The 21282-nt window shown below is 38.4% G+C and overlaps 1 protein-coding gene across 1 annotated transcript; it reads left to right on the forward strand.

Moving 5' to 3' along the window:
- The first annotated feature begins 1667 nt into the window (after window positions 1-1667).
- LOC113673886 (uncharacterized) lies at window positions 1668-20309 on the forward strand. Its single transcript, XM_027190345.2, has 23 exons — window positions 1668-2178; window positions 5565-5687; window positions 6787-6873; window positions 7017-7165; window positions 7887-8572; window positions 9313-9379; window positions 10077-10180; window positions 10582-10651; window positions 11094-11279; window positions 11806-11856; window positions 11959-12036; window positions 12211-12246; window positions 12717-12860; window positions 13457-13637; window positions 14521-14572; window positions 15097-15442; window positions 15889-16035; window positions 16326-16405; window positions 16482-16538; window positions 16983-17137; window positions 17956-18079; window positions 18548-18751; window positions 19479-20309. The coding sequence occupies exons 1-23, from the start codon at window positions 2145-2147 to the stop codon at window positions 19567-19569; spliced, it is 3252 nt and encodes a 1083-aa protein (XP_027046146.2). The 5' UTR covers window positions 1668-2144; the 3' UTR covers window positions 19570-20309.
- The last annotated feature ends 973 nt before the right edge of the window (window positions 20310-21282 follow it).

Genomic DNA, 21282 nt, shown 5'->3' on the forward strand with positions numbered 1-21282 from the left:
AGCATATTTTAAGTCACGTGGATAATCACACGTCAAGTGAATATATCACGTGATGAGGACTGCTTTGCGGCCGCATCGGAAGAGTGATGTCTGTTTTTCGACTCACTTCAGTCGGTCTGTGGTTTTTCAATGTTACCTTTCTATTTCCCAAGTATTTACTTTTTTGCGCCAAAGTTCTAAAGCTGCTAATTGACAATTTTTAAGACTCTGTCCGGCTTATCGTAAATTTATCCTTTTAATTTTATTATTACTGGTTTTTGTTGTTGACGGTTTTTTTTTTCTGTTACTGTTCATCGTTCGAGAATAAAACAAATCAAATCTAACAAAAAGCAGAACCCGAATATGTGCGATGAACACAGCTCACTTCTTCCAGTGCTCTCACGCGTACAGTTACCTCAATATAACTTCGAACCTTCAGTAGATTCCTCTTGCCGGCGAGGTTCATTTGGAGTGCGAGTGGACATTTCATGTGGGGCTCATGGAGGAGATGGTTAAATGCGCTATTTCGGTTGAAGTCGGAACGTCTCGTGTGCTGTTTTAGCGGTATACGGAAATATCCGAACACGCACAGTTGAGGGTAAGTTGAATAGCCTCAGTTTGGGTGTGGGTGATGAATATGTTTTGGCTGAATAGGGTTTGCTGCTGAGAGTCAGCTTTTTAGGATAATTGAATGCTCTACATTGTAAGCTTTCAAAAACCTTTTGGCGCATCTGGACCCTTTCAAAATAATTAATGGAAATAAAAGCAATTGTTGTCATGCATTAGAAGCTTGATTTGTCAGACGGTGTTTGTCTTTTCGTTGAAATCGCAAGTCAATGAAAATATAGCACAAGAAACCCCTATGAAAGTGTTTCGTAATTCGAAACTTAGTCGATAAGTTGGTTAAAACGCAGCTCTTGTTCGTCTCAGCAGTTTCAGATCACTTCAAAAATTTGGAGATAGTTCGTTATAACCTCTATATGTTTGCGATAGACGGACACCATGCAGCGCAGGTCGCAGATGTTTTCTTCGGTGAATATTTGTGAGTTCCTAAATACATGTACCATACTGTTATCGTAAGAAACGTAAAATATCTTTCCATAATACAAATAGAACTCCTGCGGTGGAACGGCAGCCTTAATAGTGCGCTGATCACAGTTGTTTGTCAATGTGAGAGGGTTTTTAAAAAATGATTTACATTCTCTTTTAGTTTGGCGCGTTGCGCGTAACAGCTGGTCAATTTTTTTTAGATTGGTTCGTGTCCATTGCGTGAAATTTCGAGTACAGTTAGTCACCTCCTATCTTGCGAAACTATCAGTCTGAATTTAGAGTACACTTCTGAGGCCTAAAAACCTTATTCATAGAGACACGCTGATCGGTGAATTCTGTAAGAAATATGTCGAGTTTCTTTAGAATGGATTTGGTAACTTAAAATAACACGTTCCCTAAATGTCAATATAAGACGATCAGGGAATAATATTTGCTTATAGCGATCGATAAACTCGTTCGTTCCAAAGATTACCAAAAATTTGTCCAGTAGATTATCGAAAATAAAAGGAAAATTAGTTTCAAAATGTATTAAGACCGATTCTGTTTCTCTTATTTTCTACGTAGTCTTCATTTATTATTTATCCGTTTTTGTTTCCAAATATTTTCTTTTTAGCGCTGAAGCGCTGAAGCTCTACAGCTGCTAATTGACAACTTTTAAGTCACTGTCACTTATCATAAATTTAACCTTTAAATTTCATTGCCATATGCAGAGTTATTTTCCAAGTGGCAATTTTAAGTGTTGAAGAAACGTAAAATTCTCAGCGCTCGAAATAATTGGGAAATGTGCGTTTAGTACAAGGCACAGTCCTTCATTGTCACGGTCCCATCACGCCACGCAGATTACATCACGCTCATTTCACGCTTCATTAAACACGCAACCAAGGCCAGTTGGAGGTTGTCTGTTCGAGAACAAGTGATCGGCAAACTGGTATCCTGTCTGTGGGCCGACACGCTGGCTTTCGATTTCGTGTCGTTGTGATACTCTGTGCGCCTCTTGGTGTAATGAAAAGACTTTCGTGGATCAAGAAATGCGATGATAGTTCGCACAGATGACAAAAACTTTTGAAAAGCGAGGATTATGCGGTAATTAAAAGCTAGCTTCTATTCGGCAGGAAATGGCTTGCGCTCAGAGGCGGGATTTGTCCTACGGTAAGGTTGAACGTTTTGTGTTTTTCCCCTCTCTCTGAACTCTGGAATGAAAATTACTGGGATCGGTGTCAACCACTGACACTTACGTGCCTCTCTAACGAAATAACACTTTAATTTCACGAAAATGTCTCAAGCCGATAACTTGGTGAAAATGTTATTAGCTGAGCTTACTCAGTCAAAAGTACTTCAAATGAACGACATATATTTGCTTACGTGTACCTTGGAGCGTGTTTTACGAGAGATCTGCTTATCGCTTCCATCTGTAGCAATTTGCAAAATTTTCTAATCTTCCATACTGTCGGTCGAACCGACTGTGGTAAGCTAAAAAAAATGCGAATCTTCGGGTTCTGTTTCTTTAATAATTGTAAATAACCTTGCCAAGTTTATCCATCACGAAACAGTGCTCTACGGTACAGAGTTACGTGAACTTACAACTTTGTTAATTGATGACAATTTTCACTGAGTATGCTTTCAATTTAGCAACGGAGAAATGCTATCTTTCTTAACATAGATGATGTATGGTATTTGCTTGTTCTTGTGGGTTCCGTTGATTTATACAACCAAGGTCATGCTCAGTCTCGTACTGCACGAACAAGAACTTCTCAATAATTCACAATTATCAGAGAGATTTTTGGTATTTCTGTTTAAATTTATTTTTGCTAATTTGTAGTTCAGTGACCGAGGTTGAACAGAAAGGTCACACAAATGTTTTCGTCGATCAAAACTGCAAAAATCGAAATGTATATATATGTGTATTTAAAATTAGCTTGTACAAAGGGGTGAAACGTGTAATAGCCGTAATTATCCCAAAATTCTCTAAGGGTTTAAAATGATTGAACCAAGTCTTAAGAAATGATTTCGTGTTAAGTATCTTCCAGTTTTGTTCGAGCGATCGCCTCCAGTATCGAATTTTTATAACAGCTTAACACTGTCTCTCTTGTTTACATTATATTTAATGGTTAAGCCATTGTTTTCGTTGCAAAAGGAAGTTAAAATCTGAAATGCTAATTTGCAGACAGCGGTAACTGGAAGGTTCTCGCGATTGATGGACGGAAATTATGTTTAGGAATTTGCACTGAAATAAGTAGACTTGATCTTAATTTCTTATCAAGGGGTGAAAATTCTGAAAATTTGATTGTGATAGTTCATCCCAGAATTTAAATTTTGGGTTTGGGTCAAGAATATTTTTCTCGAAATTTTCAATTATGTCATATTGATTGATGTTATGGCTCACAAGCCCAATATATATAATTTTACAAACATGCATTTCCGTTCAAGAGAGGGCCTCTTATTGTCCTTATAAATCCTTTTAAAGCATTTTACTGAATTCAATTTTTCCTCAAAATGAAAAAATGTTTTTCAAGTTTGCAAATAATAGCAGAAAAAATGCCATATTTGAAAATGCATAAGTTAAACAAAAGGTTAGTTTAAATGAATTGAAAAAGTATCGGTTTATCATTAATTTTTCAACCATGCCTATTCATAACATTCAAGATCTTTCACAATAAATGTGTGGTTCACAACAGAAATTTTCAGGATTATTTCTATTGCCTTTGTCAAGGTCCTTTTTAACATGGTGTTAACCCTTTAAATCCCAAGATCTGATTGTTTATTCTCCCTTCTTGCTGCTGCACAATTTCTTGACAATAAGTTGTGAGAATTTGGTGTTAGATCAAGATAACAACTTCACTCTGATAAATTTTAGTATTCTTATTACCTGTTTACTGGATATTGTATGGATCTTATAGGGAGAAGTTACAATCACTTCTGGGAGTTAAAGGGCTAACTGATTGTTCTCTGCTGGTTGGTCAGCAGTGCAGTGCTGGTTCTAAATTCAAACAATCATTTTTAGGGAACCAGACTTAATTTGATGATGGCTATTAGGTAGTTAGGGGTTTTTTCTTATGCAACTCAAACTCATCAAATTTTACATATACCGGTAGTTAAACAAGGAAAAACCAATTGAAAGGGTGTCTTTTTTAAAGCCTTCACCTTTTCACTCCAAGAATCTCATAACTGATTCTTCATACTGTCTGCTCTACTTTCAATTGAATTCAAATAGCGCATTCCTTCCCCTGTCAAGTGTTCTACAACAGAGACAATAGCTTTTTTATTCAGGCAACACATAGACAATAGCTTTTTTTAATTAGACAATTAATGAAAGACAAGCTACAGGTACAAAAGTCAAAGACTAATCGTGTTTATAAAAATTTGTCAGTAATTTCTAAAACACCTGGTTATTTTTCATGCATCAGAGATCAGAGAGTTCTCTGGTTAGGACACAGAATTCCTTTACTAACTTTTGATAACCATGGCCTTTATCCATTTAGATGTAGAAATATTCTCCTGAAACTTAATGCTTCTAATGAAAACCATGGAACTCTGGTCAAAGTTTATGCCCTTTCATTTCACAGACTACTGTAAACACAGGATCATCTTCTTTAAAAAAATTAATATCATGAAAACATGTGTCAGGTGATAACTGCCGATAACTAACCGATTTGTCACCATGTAAAAATAGATGGCTGTGTTTGATCCTCACTTGAAGTGTTTTGTTCCTTCAGATGGCAAGAACTAAATCACTCAGTTTATATGCATTTCTCGCTCAACACAAGCTTCTGACTTTCCTGATCTGCACTCACTCAAAACAACCACAGTCCTACTTCCTGTGGGTTTACCCTTTAACTCTCAAGATCTGACTGTTAATTCTCCTCTTTGGCTGCTAAAGATTTCCTAATAAATTAGTTACAATAATTTGGTGTCTTTTCATGAAAACAACATCTACCTGATCAGCATGAGTATTCTCATTACTTGTTTGCTGGACAATGTATAGATATTAAAAAGAGAAGTTAGATTTCAATCACTTTTGGGAGTTAAAGGGTTGAAGAAAAATGTTAGATCATATCAAGTTTCTATAGATAAGAGTAAGGAATATTGAATTGCCTTTTTTGTCAGTTGCCTTAAGTTTATAATTTTATGTTGGGCTCAAGACTTTTCAGGCTTGAATGCAGCCTTTCTCCAAAAGTGAAAACTTTGGATATATTGTCCATCGTGTGTAGAATTTTTTTTCCAGAGAGAGGGAGTGTGAAGTTAACTTTATTATTTGCTTTTGAACTTTTGAAATAAATAACTCTTGAACTTCTGAAACTGCTGGTGCTCATTCTTTTTTTGGCACTGGAATCTTTTTTTTTTTGGGGGGGGGGGGGGCAGGGGTGTATTTTTTTATCTGGCTTACAAAACCTCTGATGCATCTTGACCTCATAGTTTTTCAGCAAAATGATTTGTTGAAAGGCAATCATGAGTTACCTGGGAATTTTGAAATAATTTTACCTAAGACTCATTTTTAACCATACCACATCTTTCTTTTTTCATCTTCCACGGCACAGTATTTCAGCCAGTCATCCATGAGCCTCTCTCCAAGGCAGATCAACAGAGCGGTGTCAATGGAGACACAGCAGAAAATGGAGATACTTCGCACAAAGAAACCATTCCCGTCAAGGATAGCCAAGGTAACAAAATGATCACTTTAACCCTTCTTACCGCAACATCAGTTGGTATATTCTCCATAATATTCTTTATACGTTTCTTAATGTGCCAGCAAGGAGAATTTGTGTAACAATCAGGTGCTTCTTTTGTTGGTGATCATTTTCTATATTCTCATGACCTTAGCATTTTACACCCAAACATTAGTATGCATTTTCTCCAAACTGTTCTCCATACATTTTCAATGAGGCTAACAAGGAGAATCTGTTTAACAATCAAGAGCTGCTTTAGTTGGTGATCACCTCCTCCATTCTCATGACCTACATTTTTGATTCAGAGTTGATGTAATAAGGAAAAATTAGATGCTAGTCACTCTTGGGGGCTAAAGGGTTGATGTTTGATTCGGGTATGATACTGTGAGGAGAGAAAGGTTTTTTTCCTTTCTTCAAGTAAGAATAGTGATCTTGTTCACAAGCGTTTCGATCTAGTTGAAGTTATTACGTAAATAAATGTCTACGTTCTCGCCATTGGATCTTATTGAAAGTGACATGCGAAGGTGAAATGTCTTATCAGTATCAATTAGCATACCTTTTATATTGATGTTTCTCACTTATAATTATTGTGCGAATGACCACTAAGAATTGTGTGAACGGTCCAAAACTTGTGCTAACAGACTTGTGCGAAAAGTCTTCTGTGCGAAATGTCCTGTATTCGGAAAATTAGATGCTATAGTTACTCTTAGGATTAAAGGGTTATTAACTCCCATAAGTGACCAAGACAGAATTTCTCGTTACAAATTACCAATACAACATCAAGCAGAGTGATTAGAATAAAGACAATAATCAATTAGGGGATCATTAGTTGATTCAATTAAAAAATTCTCTAAAACGATGTCATCAGAATTGAGTGGCAGACAGTAAGGAGAATGACCAATGAGACCTGAGAGTGAAAAGGTAAAAAGAATTCAAGAGGGGCAGTGAGGAAATTCCATTTTTGTTATGCTTACTGTACAATTTTTTTTTTAATCTGTTATGGATACAGGAAGATCATTTGCCAGTCCAATCTTCTCCTCATTTTCCCTTTCAATTCATGTTGGGCTGATTTGAAATTATTCTTGTCCAACAGAGTTTCATGCAGCCATGAGAGAAGCATTTCAGAGTAAGGTACAGCACCCAAGGAAGGCAATGTCACTGTTTCTAAAAGCAGGAAAAGGTAAGCTTTCAGTATTAAGATGCCTTTAGATTTATAATCCCACTCATCATTAAATTTTGTGAAATGCCATTAATTAATAAACTCTGTGCGGTATAATTTAGTAAATACAGTAATCTTTTTTACATGCATGTGCAATTTTATAGGTCTTGTTCTTGTTGGTGACGATGAAGCTGCTTTGGAATGTTTTGAATCCCTAATCAGTCTTGCTAAGGAACAACTCAATCATGTGTTTACTGAAAAATCCAAGTTACCATCTTTATCTCCTCTGGAAAAGGAAGAAATTTGTAGACAGGTATGTACTTCACTTAAACTACATGTTGTTGCCTATGTGTTACAATTTGCTTTCAATGTTCTTTCTCCCTTTCTGGAAGACAGATGATTTTCCTCAGTTTTTGCAAGCAGGCCTTCATACAATGATGAGCACTGCAGGACTCGCATCTCCCTGCCCATTAGAAGATTCTTGGCAAGTTAGGGAGAGGTGTGCCAGGAGTCTGGCACTCAGTGCCAGTCTCTTTTCAGACCTCATGCTGGCTTGTGTTAGTCAAGACTTCATACTTTCCTGGGGGTGAAGAAACACTCATGCCAAAGGGCTATTAATAAAGGCATGTCTATAGGCTTAGCAAAAGCAACATAAGCCATCTGATAATTAATTCTTAGGAAATTAGCTTTCCTAGATTGGTTAGACTGGAAAGATTTTTTTTTTTTGGAGAATGAAAACAGTGATGTTTTTTTCTGGAACCTTACTAATCCCTTGAACATACAATGTACATATGTTTTAAATGATAGAATGTTTGAAGTGAAGCCATTCATGACATTTAAAGGCAAATTAACTTCTTCTCTTGTTTCCATGGGAATACAAGTACAATTTTCGTGGAGAATTAAGAACTCCATCAGAAATCACTCAAGCTTCTTCTTCCTCATTTGTTCAAGCTTCTACTCTTGGCGAGCCAAACAACATGTTGGAATGAATTGATTATTCACAATGTTAACTTTTTTCTTTTTGTTAAATATAGAAGTCTCTAAATAGAGAGGACTCCTTAAAGGATAAAACTAAACAAGACGAGAAGGAAAGGCAAGGTTTGATTACATCAGATGGAGAGAAGACTGAATTAATGAATGGTTACAGTGAAACAAATTCTTGTAGAATTCAAGAAAATGGACTTGTGACAACAATTTCTATCGACAGTGATCCAGCCACAAACTCAGAAACAAAGAGTCTTCAAAATGGCCAGTCAGTGAGAACTAATCAAAGAGAGCTGGAGGCATCAGAAGATGTTCATGTTGCTGATGAATCAAATATTTGTGTAGTGCAAGAAGAATCTATGTCATTTTGTTCTGTTGAAACTGTTGTTGAGGAACACTCTATGGCCTCTTCTGAGAGCTCTGTGTCTGATGATGTTAGGTTTGGTTCACCCATGGAATTTGAAGAAGCAGTTGTACAAGATTGGTCTGAAGGATCAGTGTCCTGTGCAGCAGAGATTGCACAAGATGATTTACAGATGTGTGTAGTAGAATGTGTAGAAGCCATGCAAGAGGATTTTGAAGTTGCTACAGTGGACAGTGATGATTCTCTGAGTGTTTGTAGTCTAGGGGGTTCAGAAAATGTTGTTCATACTCATAACATAGTCGTTGAATGTGGAAAGCAGGTTATTGAGGAGGTTCCTCGGAGTCCACAGGAGAAGGCTCTAATCAGGAGAGGGTAAGTTTTTAAGACTAAGATTGTTCTAGAGAAGAATTTTCCAGATCTGCAGTACTGTAAACAGCAGAAATGAATCCAGTAGCAAAATGTGAATCTGAAAAACTCTGCTCTAGAGTATGTCTGTTATAAGGAATGGTGTTTTTTATTTAACAAATAGATTTCATGTTGCTGTGTGTAACTTCAGTGATAGATCACAGATAACATTAAAATGTAATAAGAACAAAAATGTTGTGCACAAGGTGCAGCTGAGTCTGTCACTGACGTTCATACCACATTTTCAGTGACGTCTTCTGTGATCTATCACTGTACAGACCCCTGAAAACATAGGATGTATTTATTTTATGATAAAAAAGCACTGTTTTGAATGGTGACATCATCTATGCATCAGTCTTCCCATAGATCATAGGTAAGAACCCATCAAAATGCCTGCATAATAGGCCATTTTACAGTTGTGTACTTAGTTGCCAAGCCTTTGTTTGGAGTGAGGCTGAAGGTGATTTTGTTGTGATAGAGACCAGTATCTAATTAGCATGATAACAAAGTAATTTATCTTTGGAAAGCAGTAAGGTTTGTGTCATAACAAGGTCAACCATAGCCTCACTTCTGTTCAGAGGCTTGGTAACCAAGCATGCAACTGTAAAATGGAACTGTGAAAGAGTTTAGTTGGAAATCACGTGATTTTGCAAGAATTGTGTCCATTTCTTTTCATCATTCAACACTTCACTGATTCTAAACTTCAGATATGTTGTGACTGAACTGATAGACACAGAGCAAAGTTATGTTCAAGACCTTGGCTATGTTGTCAAGGTGAGAATTTTATTTATCTTTGAATTCTACAGCATGGTAATGGTATTGCAAAACAACTGTTGTGAGTGAGTTTTGATTTATGTTTATAACTCAGCCAATGGTTTATTGGACATGGTGATTATCAGATAAGCAAGGTTCAGCTCTTTGAAGTCATTTTGCACCCTTGGATCTTCACAATCTGAATATCAATGCTCCATATTGTCTGTTACTTATTTCTCTTACTTACAGCTTTGAGAAGTTTGTGTTAAATCAATCAGTGGAGATACAGTAGCTTAATCAATGATTAATGCGCTGGACTCCCAGTGGAGAGGTTGGGGTTTGAGACGTACCTGGGTAAATATATTGTGTTCATGGGCAAAACACTTCTCTCTCACAGTACCACTCTCAACCCAGGAGTATAAATGGATACCATCAAATAATCAAGGAGGCCCGATAAAATGCAAGGGGGTTACCTCTGGCATCCCATCCAGGGGGGAGTAGGGATTCTTCTCATTGCTTCATGGAATTATCTGGAATAATCTCCGGCTGGATGGGCCACTTGATCCAAATGTAGACACTACACATCCAACTTGTTAAATTCGTTCTTTCTCCTCAATACGTATTTACCTTCTGCATCAAGATGTTATGTTATTGAGAGGAGAAATTCCTTTTTGATCACTCATTTGACTGATCAAAGACACATATTTCTTTTTTTCAGGGTTACATACCAGAATTTTCCTCAAGCAATCTACCAGTAGAATTAAAAAATAAAGAAAGAGAAATCTTTTCCAATATTCAAGATATTCATAAATGGCACTCAAGGTAAGGATACTTTTTTCCCGTGTAGTTATGATCCCGCAGATAATCGGAGTAACACATTCTAAGTCTTGTGTAGTAGAGGAAAAAAAACTACGTTATGATATTAACTGATGCGACTACAATCCGCACAAAAATTAATTGACACATAACGTCTACATACCAACTTTAAAGTTGAAATGTAGCTTGAAACATACCATATACACCTCTTCCCACAACCAAGCAAGTGTGAAGGGAAATGTTTTGCGGTGAGGTTTCTCCCTTAAAATTTTGTACTGAATTCATTTCTATTTCAGACATGGATATAAATTACTATTAGAAATATACTTATTTATATTTTCCCATATAATTGCCATCCAGTTATAGTCCGTACTAACTGGGTTTTTTCTTTCATTCTCGCCATCCAGCGAATTGTGCAGTCATTTGAAGTCCTGTGAAGATGAGCCTGATAAGATCGGCGAAGTTTTTGCAGAATCGGTAATTAATAGTATCCATCGAAGAACACTTTTCTTTCATTTTTATTAAGTTATTTAAAACTTCTTATTGGTACACTAGTGAAATTTTCAATTGAGTGTCGAGAGTGATCCGGAATTGCTTTGGTTGTAATTAACTTTGCCTTGTGATTGGTCCACAAAACTCGCGCAATCCTTTCATCCAATCAGATGCTAAACTAAAAAAATCAAAGCGAATTGGTCACCCGCGTTTTCCTGCGTTTTAAGCAGTTTGCCTGTTTTCACTTTGAGTTCTCATTGGCTAATGATAGTGTAAATTTTGTTTTGATTGATCGCTGGGATTGCGTCGGTTTTGGTTTTTCGACACTCAAGTGAAACTTGCCCATATAATCGGTACCAAAGTTTAGAAACATTTGTTTAAAGTGATTACCTCGTATTTAAACCATTTATTTTTTAATTCTTGACAGGAACACAAACTTGAAGAACTATACTCAGAGTACTGCAGAAACAAACCTAAATCGGACTTGTTGGTCCAAAAATATGCGGACTCCTTTTTCCAAAACTGCAAGGAAAGACTAGGCCACAGACTACAGTTGGCTGATTATCTTATCAAACCTGTTCAGAGGATAACGAAATATCAACTGCTGCTAAAGGTTAATATCATAATTATTTCTGTCACGTGTATGGTTTTTGCAATGAGAGTTATAAGCCTGTATGAGGACAATGTTTGTCCTTGTATAAATGATAGTTTGGTCATTGTGAAAATAATGCAGACATATTTTTTAATGTAAAGTTACTCAAAAAAGTTACGTGTGGAGAATTAACTATCTTAGAGTACAGTTCGATTGGGTGCTGTAAAGCCAAAGTCAACGTAGCCACATTAGCCAATAAAAACATAGGAAAATATAACAAGGAGCCAATCAGAGCTTAAAGTAAAAACAAGAGAACTGCTTAAAGCGCGGGAAAACGCGGGTGACCAAGTCACTGTTAGGTTTAATTTTGCATCTAATTGGTTGAGAGGGTGACACGAGTTTTTTTCCGACCAATCACAGAGTAAGATAAAGCAAACCAATGCAATCTTGAATTTCTCCTGACACTCAGAAGAAAAAACTGTTGTTTTGTTCATTCATGTATCGGTGTTCATTAGGACAAATGTAATTTTATTTCGGTTTTCTTCAGGACATTCTGAAGCATACAGAAAGAGCTGGAGAGGATTGTAAGCAACTAGAGGTTAGATTTATTATTTTCAACTCGGGTTTCTCTTTCATTTCTCCTTTAAGTCCGCTGGCGTCGAAAAAATTCTCAAAGTTATTGTTCTATTCTTTATCTCAGAGAGCTTTAGAAGTTGCCCTTCGAATTCTCAAGCGAACAAATGACATGGTTAACGTGGGGATGCTTCAAGGATTCGAGGTGAGCGAGTGAAGTGTACGCCAAGCAGCAAGACAAGTCTATCTTTAGAAGATGTCTTTACTTTGCCGTCTTTGTTCCATTTCTATCATACATGACCCTACACTGAGATTTAACGCCTTAAATGGAAACCATCTAATTGAAGGGTTTAGTTACCTTTGAACTTAACTCTTTCAGGTGAAGTCCGAGGAAACAGGAGATCTTTTACTTCAGGTGAGAATTGCACTGTTGTTCGCGAAAATGAAATAAATATAGTCGCACTGCTCAAACAAGATAAACAGGACGCTGAAGGAAAAACAACAAATAATTCTGTCGTAAAATAGGATGTGGTTATTCTAATAACACTTCAAAAGAGAAATATAATTGTTTGTCTCGCGATGTGGTCACTTCGGAAGTGGATCGTGACATTTCGACTGTATATTGCTAGTCTTCTTCAGGCGATGAGGTCGATTGAGTACGCATCGCCTATATCCTGTTTTGCTGAGCTGTATTTGGATGTAATTCCACTGCTGTGATTGGTATATAATGATAGATTAATAACGTCAGATAATATAGGAAATTTGTAAAATTAAGATGGAATGCACAGCTTCACTGCAGGTAAAAGGTAAAATGTGGTTCTGCCCAACCTTTATTCTCATCTGTCAGTGTTTAGGATTTCATTTTCATATTTTTTTCCTGTCCAGGACGAGTTTATGGTGGTTGATGGAAAAGCAAAGACTAAAGGCAGAGAAAGAAGAGTGTTTTTATTTCAAAAAATCATTATATTTAGCGAGCCAATGACAAGAGAAGGTGGTCTTCCGGAATTTAGATATATGCACAGCATGAAGGTGAATATCTGTAATTCTAAATGGCTTAGTGGGATGCTATCGATATTTTTGCTCGTAGAAGCTTGCAAATGAACTTTATGCTGAGCATGCTTCAAAATTTGGGAAGGATGATGAAACAAGGAAAAGTTTCTCGACCTTTAAATCACGGTCAACATCGGATACGATGAACAGCCGTAGTGTCCATGTACTGTAGCGTTACTGTCGAGGTGGGGGTTGGTCTCGAAAAGGACTGATGCAGACGACATTTCAACAGCGTTATCGTAGCGCAGCGGTCACGGGTAAAACATACGCAGAAAGGGACAATTATGGTCTGCCGCGTTTTTTTTCTAGCGCAAAATTATTAAGGAAAATGTAGAGAAACCCACTACCATGTAAGATTGAAACGCTCTTAAAAATATTTCGATACAGGTGGGCATATTTGAACATAGCGCCAGAGGTAACTGAGATTCTGGGACAAAATTTTCTTTAAACTAAAATACCGAGACTAGAAAATCTTGGCTTAATTTTTTACATTGGATTGCGCGTGTGCAGTTTTGGTTACTTTTTCATTACGTCAATGGCTTTATATCAATTATTTTGTTTCTTTTTCTTGCCAGACTAAAGGTATTGGCCAAACAGAATCAGTGGACAGCGATCCGTGCAAGTGGGCTGTGTGGCTGAGAAAGCTGGGAGGTGCTGAAATTTACCTGCTGAAGGCATCTTCACCTGATACAAAGGAACTCTGGATCAAGAGCATAAAGGAGTGTCATACCAAGAAAAAAACTGGATTGCTCAAAGGTTCGACAATGTTAAATGTATGGATCAATATCAGTATCTGGGCAACTGCCAACCTACTCCTCCCCTAACTCAACAACAGTTAATTGACAACAAGTTAAGGTTAATGTTGGGTTAGGGGAGGGGTAGGTGGGCAGTTGCCCAGATACTGATATTGATCCAAATGTATGTGGCGACATTGTAGACTTTTAGTTTGAACCGCCATTGTTTTCGGTGACGTTTTTTTCCCTTTTGCCCCTTTGGGTGATCGCCGATCTCAACTCTTTAACCAAGTGACCAAGACATAATTTCTCCTTACAATAATATAGAGATTTAGCCAAGCCTAAAAGCGGAGCTTGCATTTTTTTCCCGCACGTCTCAAGGGCACAATGCCTTGCCCCGGCCAGGATTAGAATTCGGGTCGTCCGACTCGGAGCCCAGTGCACTGACCACTGGACTACTGGACTAACCTAGTGACCAAGACATAGTTTCTCCTAACAATATCAATACAGTATCGATTAGACAAGTGATGAGCATAAAGAAAAATATCAATTAGGGGATTCTTAAGTGAACTAATTACAAATTCTCTGAAATGACATCACAGGAATTTTATTGCAGATAGTAAGGAGAATTATTAATAAGATATTGGGGGTAAAAGGGTTTGTGGGAAATTGTGAATATGAGATAACAGAAATCGTCTTCCATGATGGACTGGTACAGTAATGAGAAAGTAGTTTTGTACCCTTTAATGTATTTTCTCAGGATAAATCGAAGAAGTCATCCAAGCACTAAAGGCAGAGGGATATTTAAAACTATTAACTATTCTCGTCAACTTTTGACAACTTGCCATTTTCTTTTGTGAAGAACAACTATTAAAACGAAAGAAAATTATTTTATTTTTGTGTAGCGTGGAATAGATACAGAGGCAGAGGCTCAGAATCCGATAAAGACCAAACAGAGTGAGTGACTTAAATTTGCTAAGATTTAAAACTGGTATTTTAATCCGCGGCGATAGCCATCCCTCAGGTTTTTTCAAGTAAAAATATCTACTCAGTCAAACGCTTGACCTCTCCAAAATTTCCTTCAAATAAATTCTTGAAAAATCTGTCTTAAACTTGCTTACCCAGGAACGCTCTTCCTTGATTTGCCTATACATTTTGGTGCAAGCCTTCTCTCGTTGCAAGCTTATTCGAAATTTCGTAGCGTAGGTAATGTTGCTCTGCTAAATGCCCTTTCTAATGAATACATCGCACAACGCCTGTGTGACAAGAACTGTTGAAAAGTCCATTTCTCAACAGGCCATCTACAAGGCTTCATTTAACTAGTGAAACTTGCTAAGGAAAAGTTGGACGAGACTGTTGCAGTAGGCAACTTCTTCAACTCGTATCAGCGCGACAGACTCGTGGGATAATTTGCGAGGATAAATCATTTGAAGTGTGTTAAGGCTTTAGCTATATGACCTCTTTATATTTTCATATATTAGTTCCACTGATGGAGGACTTCTGAGAATTCGTACACAACGGCAGGGTGGCTCCCGCCGGACGACATTCAAACGAAAGCCGGCCTCTAAGAACTGTGGGAAGAGCGTTAAGAGGGAAAGAGATCCGAGCACTTCGGAGAGATTGAGGGAAAACATTAGAAAATTCCGAACAGAAGAAAGAATGTTAGCGGTGGATCCATCGTCTATCGAAGACGAGTGTGATGGTCTGATGCAACAAACCTCATTAGATGATTCATCTATGCCCCAGTCGCCCAATGTGGAAGCAAGCGTAGAGCCAAAATTGGCCGAGTTGACACCTGTGGAGCGTTGGCTCAAGCTAGAAACTGAGGTGTTCAAATCACGTCTTTGAAAAAGTCACGCACGCCATGTTTACTAATATTTTTTATTGCTCTGTGTAGGACAATTACCCTTATTGTATGTTTGATTGTATGTTTGTTTGTTTAATTTGTTTCATCACTCGAAGATCGGAAGAACAGTTCGCAAGATGAGATTTTTTTTCAGTTTTTCTACCAAGCCATAGAAGGCTCGATTTCTTTGTTAATCCGCCTTGAATTCCCAAGATCCAATTTGTTATTCTCCCTTCTGGTTATCTTAAGTTACCTTATAAATTAGAGAAGGGAATATGGTGTAATGTCAAGGTGACATCCTCTGGCTGATCAGCTCTCTGTTCTCATAACCCGTTTGTAAGATGACGTATCGGAATCTTTAGGAGAAGTTATATGTTAGTATCTCGTGGGAGTCAAGGGGTTAACTGTCCAACTTTATTTTTCGCAGGAAAACCAGCTTAACAAGTTGTTACATTTAACCAGGATGATTGCTGCGAGGCTTTTTCAATTAAGAGACCGTGAAAGGGCGCTTCAACTCTATAGTGACGTCGTAGCTACAACACTAAGTTTGGAGGAAATAAGAAAACTTGAGGAAGTAAGTGCCTGTAGACAACGCGGTTAGCGTAAAGGTCATGTGTTAAGTGGGTGTCCCAATCATCACTTCCGGTACTTTTTTCTGATTTCTCTATCAAGAGGTAACTTGGAGTGTTGCCTCTCCTCTAGGATTGGTTGCTGGTGTATCACAGGCAACCTCGAAGGTATTTTTCAAGTTTCACAGCAGATCTTGAGATCCCATTCTCACTCGTTGAGGAAAAGTAGGCTTTGCTGGGATAGTGTCTCGCCTAGTAGACTGATTTGAATGTTTGTCTATTTTGTACGTTCTAGTTGTTTGCTACACGAGACCTCTTACTCAATAAAACTGTGGATGTGTACGAAGCATATCGCAGAGAGCAGATAAGCGCCAGGTAATGATACAAAACGATTGGAACAATTGGTTTCTTCTTCTACATCTTTCGTTACACGACTCTTCTTTTGTTGCAGTTTCGACATAGAAGATTCGTACAACTCTCTAACAAGTCTTCTCAACGAAACAGCTGGGTGAGTTAAGTATCTTCTTATAAATTGCGAATGCATTTTTATTACGATTCTTGTCAATTAACTGAAAGCTACAGAGCAGTACTTTAACCCTTTCACTCCCAAGAGCGATTAAAACATAATTTCTCCTCACGATATTAATACAATATCAAGCAGCCAAGTGATGAGAATAGGGAAAACTATCGATTAGGAGATCATCATTTGGTCTAGCACCAAATTCTCTGAAAAAATTTTATAAGAAATGAATGTCAGACAGTAAGGAGAATTTCATCGAGATATTGCGGGTGAAAGGGTGCGATGTTTCTAATTATACTGTTCAAAGTGGTTTTAACTTTTCATTCTGTGGATAAAACCCCGAAGGGTGACCATTCAAATGAAAGCCACTGAGCGGTTCTTTTCGCGTCGTACTGTTTACGATAAGAATTTCTTAACCTTCTGTGTTTGCAGATTTTCCAGTGTTAGTAAAGGCACCACTTGGTCTGTTGTCTTGTACAGTATCACAGCTGCAGCAGCGTGTAGAGAGCAGCATTGGCGCGAGGCGTCCCAAGCTTTCTATCGGGTCTCCATGGTGTACAGCAACATGCAGGCAACCGCGTGTGCAGGTATCACGTACCAGTTAACCACTTTTCCTGATCTTTCCCTGTACTTTCCTCGCGCTTCCCCGTCTTTTCTCACTCTTTCCCGCAGTTTTATTACACTTTTCCCACAGTTTCACCACACTTCTCCCGAGTTTACCGCAATTCTCCCGCGGTTTTATCGCACCTTTATCGCATTTCTCCCTAGTTTACCGCAATTCTCCCGCGGTTTTATCGCACCTTTATCGCATTTCTCCCGAGTTTACCGCAATTCTCCCGCGGTTTTATCGCACCTTTATCGCATTTCTCCCTAGTTTACCACAATTCTCCCGCAGTTTTATCGCGCCTTTATCGCATTTCTCCCTAGTTTACTGCAATTCTTCCGCCGTTTTACCGCACCTTTATCGCATTTCTCCCTAGTTTACCGCAATTCTCCCGCAGTTTTATCGCACCTTTATCGCATTTCTCCCTAGTTTACCGCAATTCTCCCGCCGTTTTACCGCACCTTTATCGCATTTTCATCACATTCCATCGCACTTTTACACAATTTTCAGCTCACTTTCCTCGTGCATCCCTCACACTTTCCTCTTTTCCCTTATTTCCTCCCTTCCCCGCGCGCCAGTACAGTCTCCTCTTACTCTATTTTCGAGTACAAGTTTCTGAAGTAGTTTCTTTCTCAATCAAAACAAAAGTTGTCAAGGAAAATAAGGACCAATTCTACCATAACTGATATAGTCCGGAATAACTTTCGAAACTCAATCGAAAATCGCTCAAAATTTGATGCGAGAACCCACCTCTCCAAGAAAAATCTGTTTCAATACTAAAGCTTTTTTCCTTGATCTCAGTTGACAGTTTGTTAGATGCACACTGGATGTGCTGCCAAGCAGAAGATTACTTAACCGCCCTACAATTTCTTTACAATGGGTTCATCCGAGCATTAGCTGCAAAGGACTTGATGAGATGTCTCAGGTGAGAAATTCTTTGAAGTCTGTACCTGAACATTTCTCTTAACCCTTTCGAAACTTTTATACCATGCCTGCCAGTGACTCTAGTGCTCCCTAATTCATCCCTTCCCCTCTAAAAATATTCTAACAAATGAAAGTATACAGTGGAGAAAGAAGATATTAATTTGTCTGTTTGTCTCGAGTTTGGGACAAAGAGGTAACTTGAGTTTCCTAAGAAGATTGCTATCTAAGAACTTCCGGTTTCCCGTTCTACCGCTGAGCTACATGCAGTGAAAATCCCGTGGGTGTGTGAACACAGCGGTAAAAAGTCAAGCATGCGCGAGGGAATAAGTTCTTGCCAGCCGCGCGCCAATTATCCCGTGTATGCTATAACAAAGCCTCTAGGGGCCTTGGTGAGGAATAGCTTTTTTAGGGTGCAAAACCTTGAAATAGAAATATTTATCTGCCACTTCTATGGTTGTCTTTTACTTAGACTAGAACAGCAAGCGTTGCACTTGGTGGACACAATTAAGTCATTGGGCTCCAAAGTCCATCAAATGATGAATGACGAGGACGAACTAGACACTAGGCAACAGGTCAGCACTCATCATGTGGAGTTCTTGGTCAATATGAGCCGAGCTACACGACGAAGGGACTGGGCCTGGTTTGAAATCGCTGAAACTGAACTGCAAAAATTGTATGTATTAAAATCACTGTCTTGATTTTTGCTGCAATTGATTAATCCTTTCATAGAGGCTTGATTTAGGCTCATCAAAGGAACTTCATCGGTCGCGGCTCGTAAATGGAAGTGGGAGTGGAGAATTGGAAAATGAGATATGGGAAACAGATTGGGAAATGGAAACTGGAAAATCAGGAATGGGGACTGGAGAATGAGAATCGGAAATAAAAATGGAAAAAAATTAGGAACTTAACGCATGCATTGCAAACCTACTTTTGTTTGTTCTTTCCACTATGGTTCCCGTCCATTTTTGCTGGCTATGGACCTTAAGATTCCAAGCCGAGTAGGAATAACAGCTAATGATTTCCAATAATAGAAGAGCGCGAATACCAGTTCGAAATTTACCAACTCAACATCAGTGAACAAGTTTTTGCTAATATGAAGTAGGTGCAAGAAAAATGAAAGCCATCAATGAGTTAGCACTTCGTTAGTTTGCAATCCGAAAAGGACCCAAATTTGTTCAATGACTGTGTAAAAGTTTTTTAGTCCTGAAGAGCGCAAGAAAGCTTCGCGGAGAATGTATTTACCAACTATTTCGTTGAACGGGTAAATTCAAATCTAGTGGAGCAGCTACAGAAGCATTTAATAAGTACGAAGAGATAATTTTATACCAAGACCGCTACCACCCCGCCAAAATTTGCTTATTGAATTCATCCTCATATCTGTGTTATTCGTTTTCTTACAGCTGCTCCGGAGATGGTCACCAGGCAGACGCGGTCCTCCAGGCTGTGTTTCTCAAGATAAAAAAGTCATTACCAGGCCCATCAGAGAGTTAAAGTTGGAACCGACGAAATCTCTCGATTTTGTTGCAAACCGTGTCATGTGACAGTGATGAAAAATGACGACGTCATTTAAGAACAAGCCCGCTATTTTTTGGTGTGCTTCTATTGCATTAAGTAAATACTATCGACATGCTTTGCTGTACTTGCTTGCTTGAAGTACTTTGCATTCATACCTTATGTAGCGTTTAGGCCACTTACAGATGTCGCCTCCGAGAAAGATGAAAAATGAAATGAAACGTTGTTGCGTATTGTTGAGTAACTGTGATGCTACGTGCCCTCTGACTGGTCAAAGATCTATTGCCTACTCTACTAAACAACAACAAAATTACATTTGACAGATGTCAGGGAATTAACAATTTGAATTATTTTGTTAAGAAAATCCGCTTTGTGAAGAGAACAATTTTTTGATCCCTTTTGAGTAGAAAGTAATTTCACTTCCTCCAATATATTTCGTACCTCTCGCGCTGTGATTTCATGGCTAAGCCATGAATGATATTAAAACTTGGACTTATATAAGAAAACCAGTTGTTGAGGTATTCAAAGAAAAACGAACCAGACAAGAAGAAGGTTAAGAATGACTGCCATAGTTAAAATATTTTACAGATTGACGTTGCAAAGATTTTTCTATATTCCTAGGTCATTATTGTAAATAATTAATGCTTGAACTCTATGTGTCTCTGGAAATATAGTATACAAATTGAATTGACAAATAAAATATACCTCTTTATGCCTAACGATGTATTTTTGTCGACGCTTGTTTCCCCGGAAACATAGTCGTATGCCAACTAATAGGGACCTCGCGTTGGGACGACGTCGCGCGCCTTAAAATGATGCAATGCGCTTGCTTACTTAAAAAACCTGAATCTAAATCGCGCGTTACGTATAAATCCTTTTGCGCCCTCTCTCTAGAGTAAAGTTGTTACGAGGGTCACATTTTTTATCTTTCTTGTATAACAATGAGGATCAGAAAGAGGCGGAGGTCTGGTAATGACTGCACCCAATGTCCTTTTGTCATGCCAGGAGCCCATTACGAATAATAGGCTACTGGTCATGCTCATTCCGACGCTCCGTCTAGAAAACGCAAGCGCCGCGCCGTTCATTGCATTTTTTCCAACTTTGAAGCAGCGCTCTATTAGGAGCGGATTTTTTCATGGAGTGGCGCTCAACTAACATGGTATCTCTCAGGTTTGATGACAAGAAGAGCTAACAGTAAAACACTGAAAACAGGAGCATTTTGAAAATGTCACCTACTTCAGTTCTGTCGGAAAAATATGTCGACGGATTTCTAGGAAAATCATAGCCGGGAATCAGTGGCGTCCGGAATCGGACAGGAGCGCTCGCCCAGCGAGACGATTGCGTGCGAACTTACACAATAGTGTCCAAAATCGGACAGATGCGTCTGATTCGGAAAATTGCCTCCGGAATCCGACGATGACCTCCGACAGAAGCGTTCGGAATCGGACGATAGCGTTCAAAATCGGATGGCATGGAAGAGTCTGAGATCAGACGGCAGTGTTCGAAATCGAACAGAAGCATCCGAATTAGTGTACGGAACAAAATCGGCATTGGATGTAGGTATGAACCCACACGCTTCCCAAGGATCACAAAGACAGGTAACTGGATTCATATCAAATCAATAGTCGGTTGTTTGATTCTTTTTTACAGAATTAGATTACTCCATGGTCAAGTTTACGAAAGCTCAAACTA

The sequence above is a fragment of the Pocillopora damicornis genome, chromosome 14 (genome assembly GCF_964200805.1).
Source record: "Pocillopora damicornis chromosome 14, jaPocDami1.2, whole genome shotgun sequence".
Classification (NCBI taxonomy): domain Eukaryota; kingdom Metazoa; phylum Cnidaria; class Anthozoa; order Scleractinia; family Pocilloporidae; genus Pocillopora; species Pocillopora damicornis.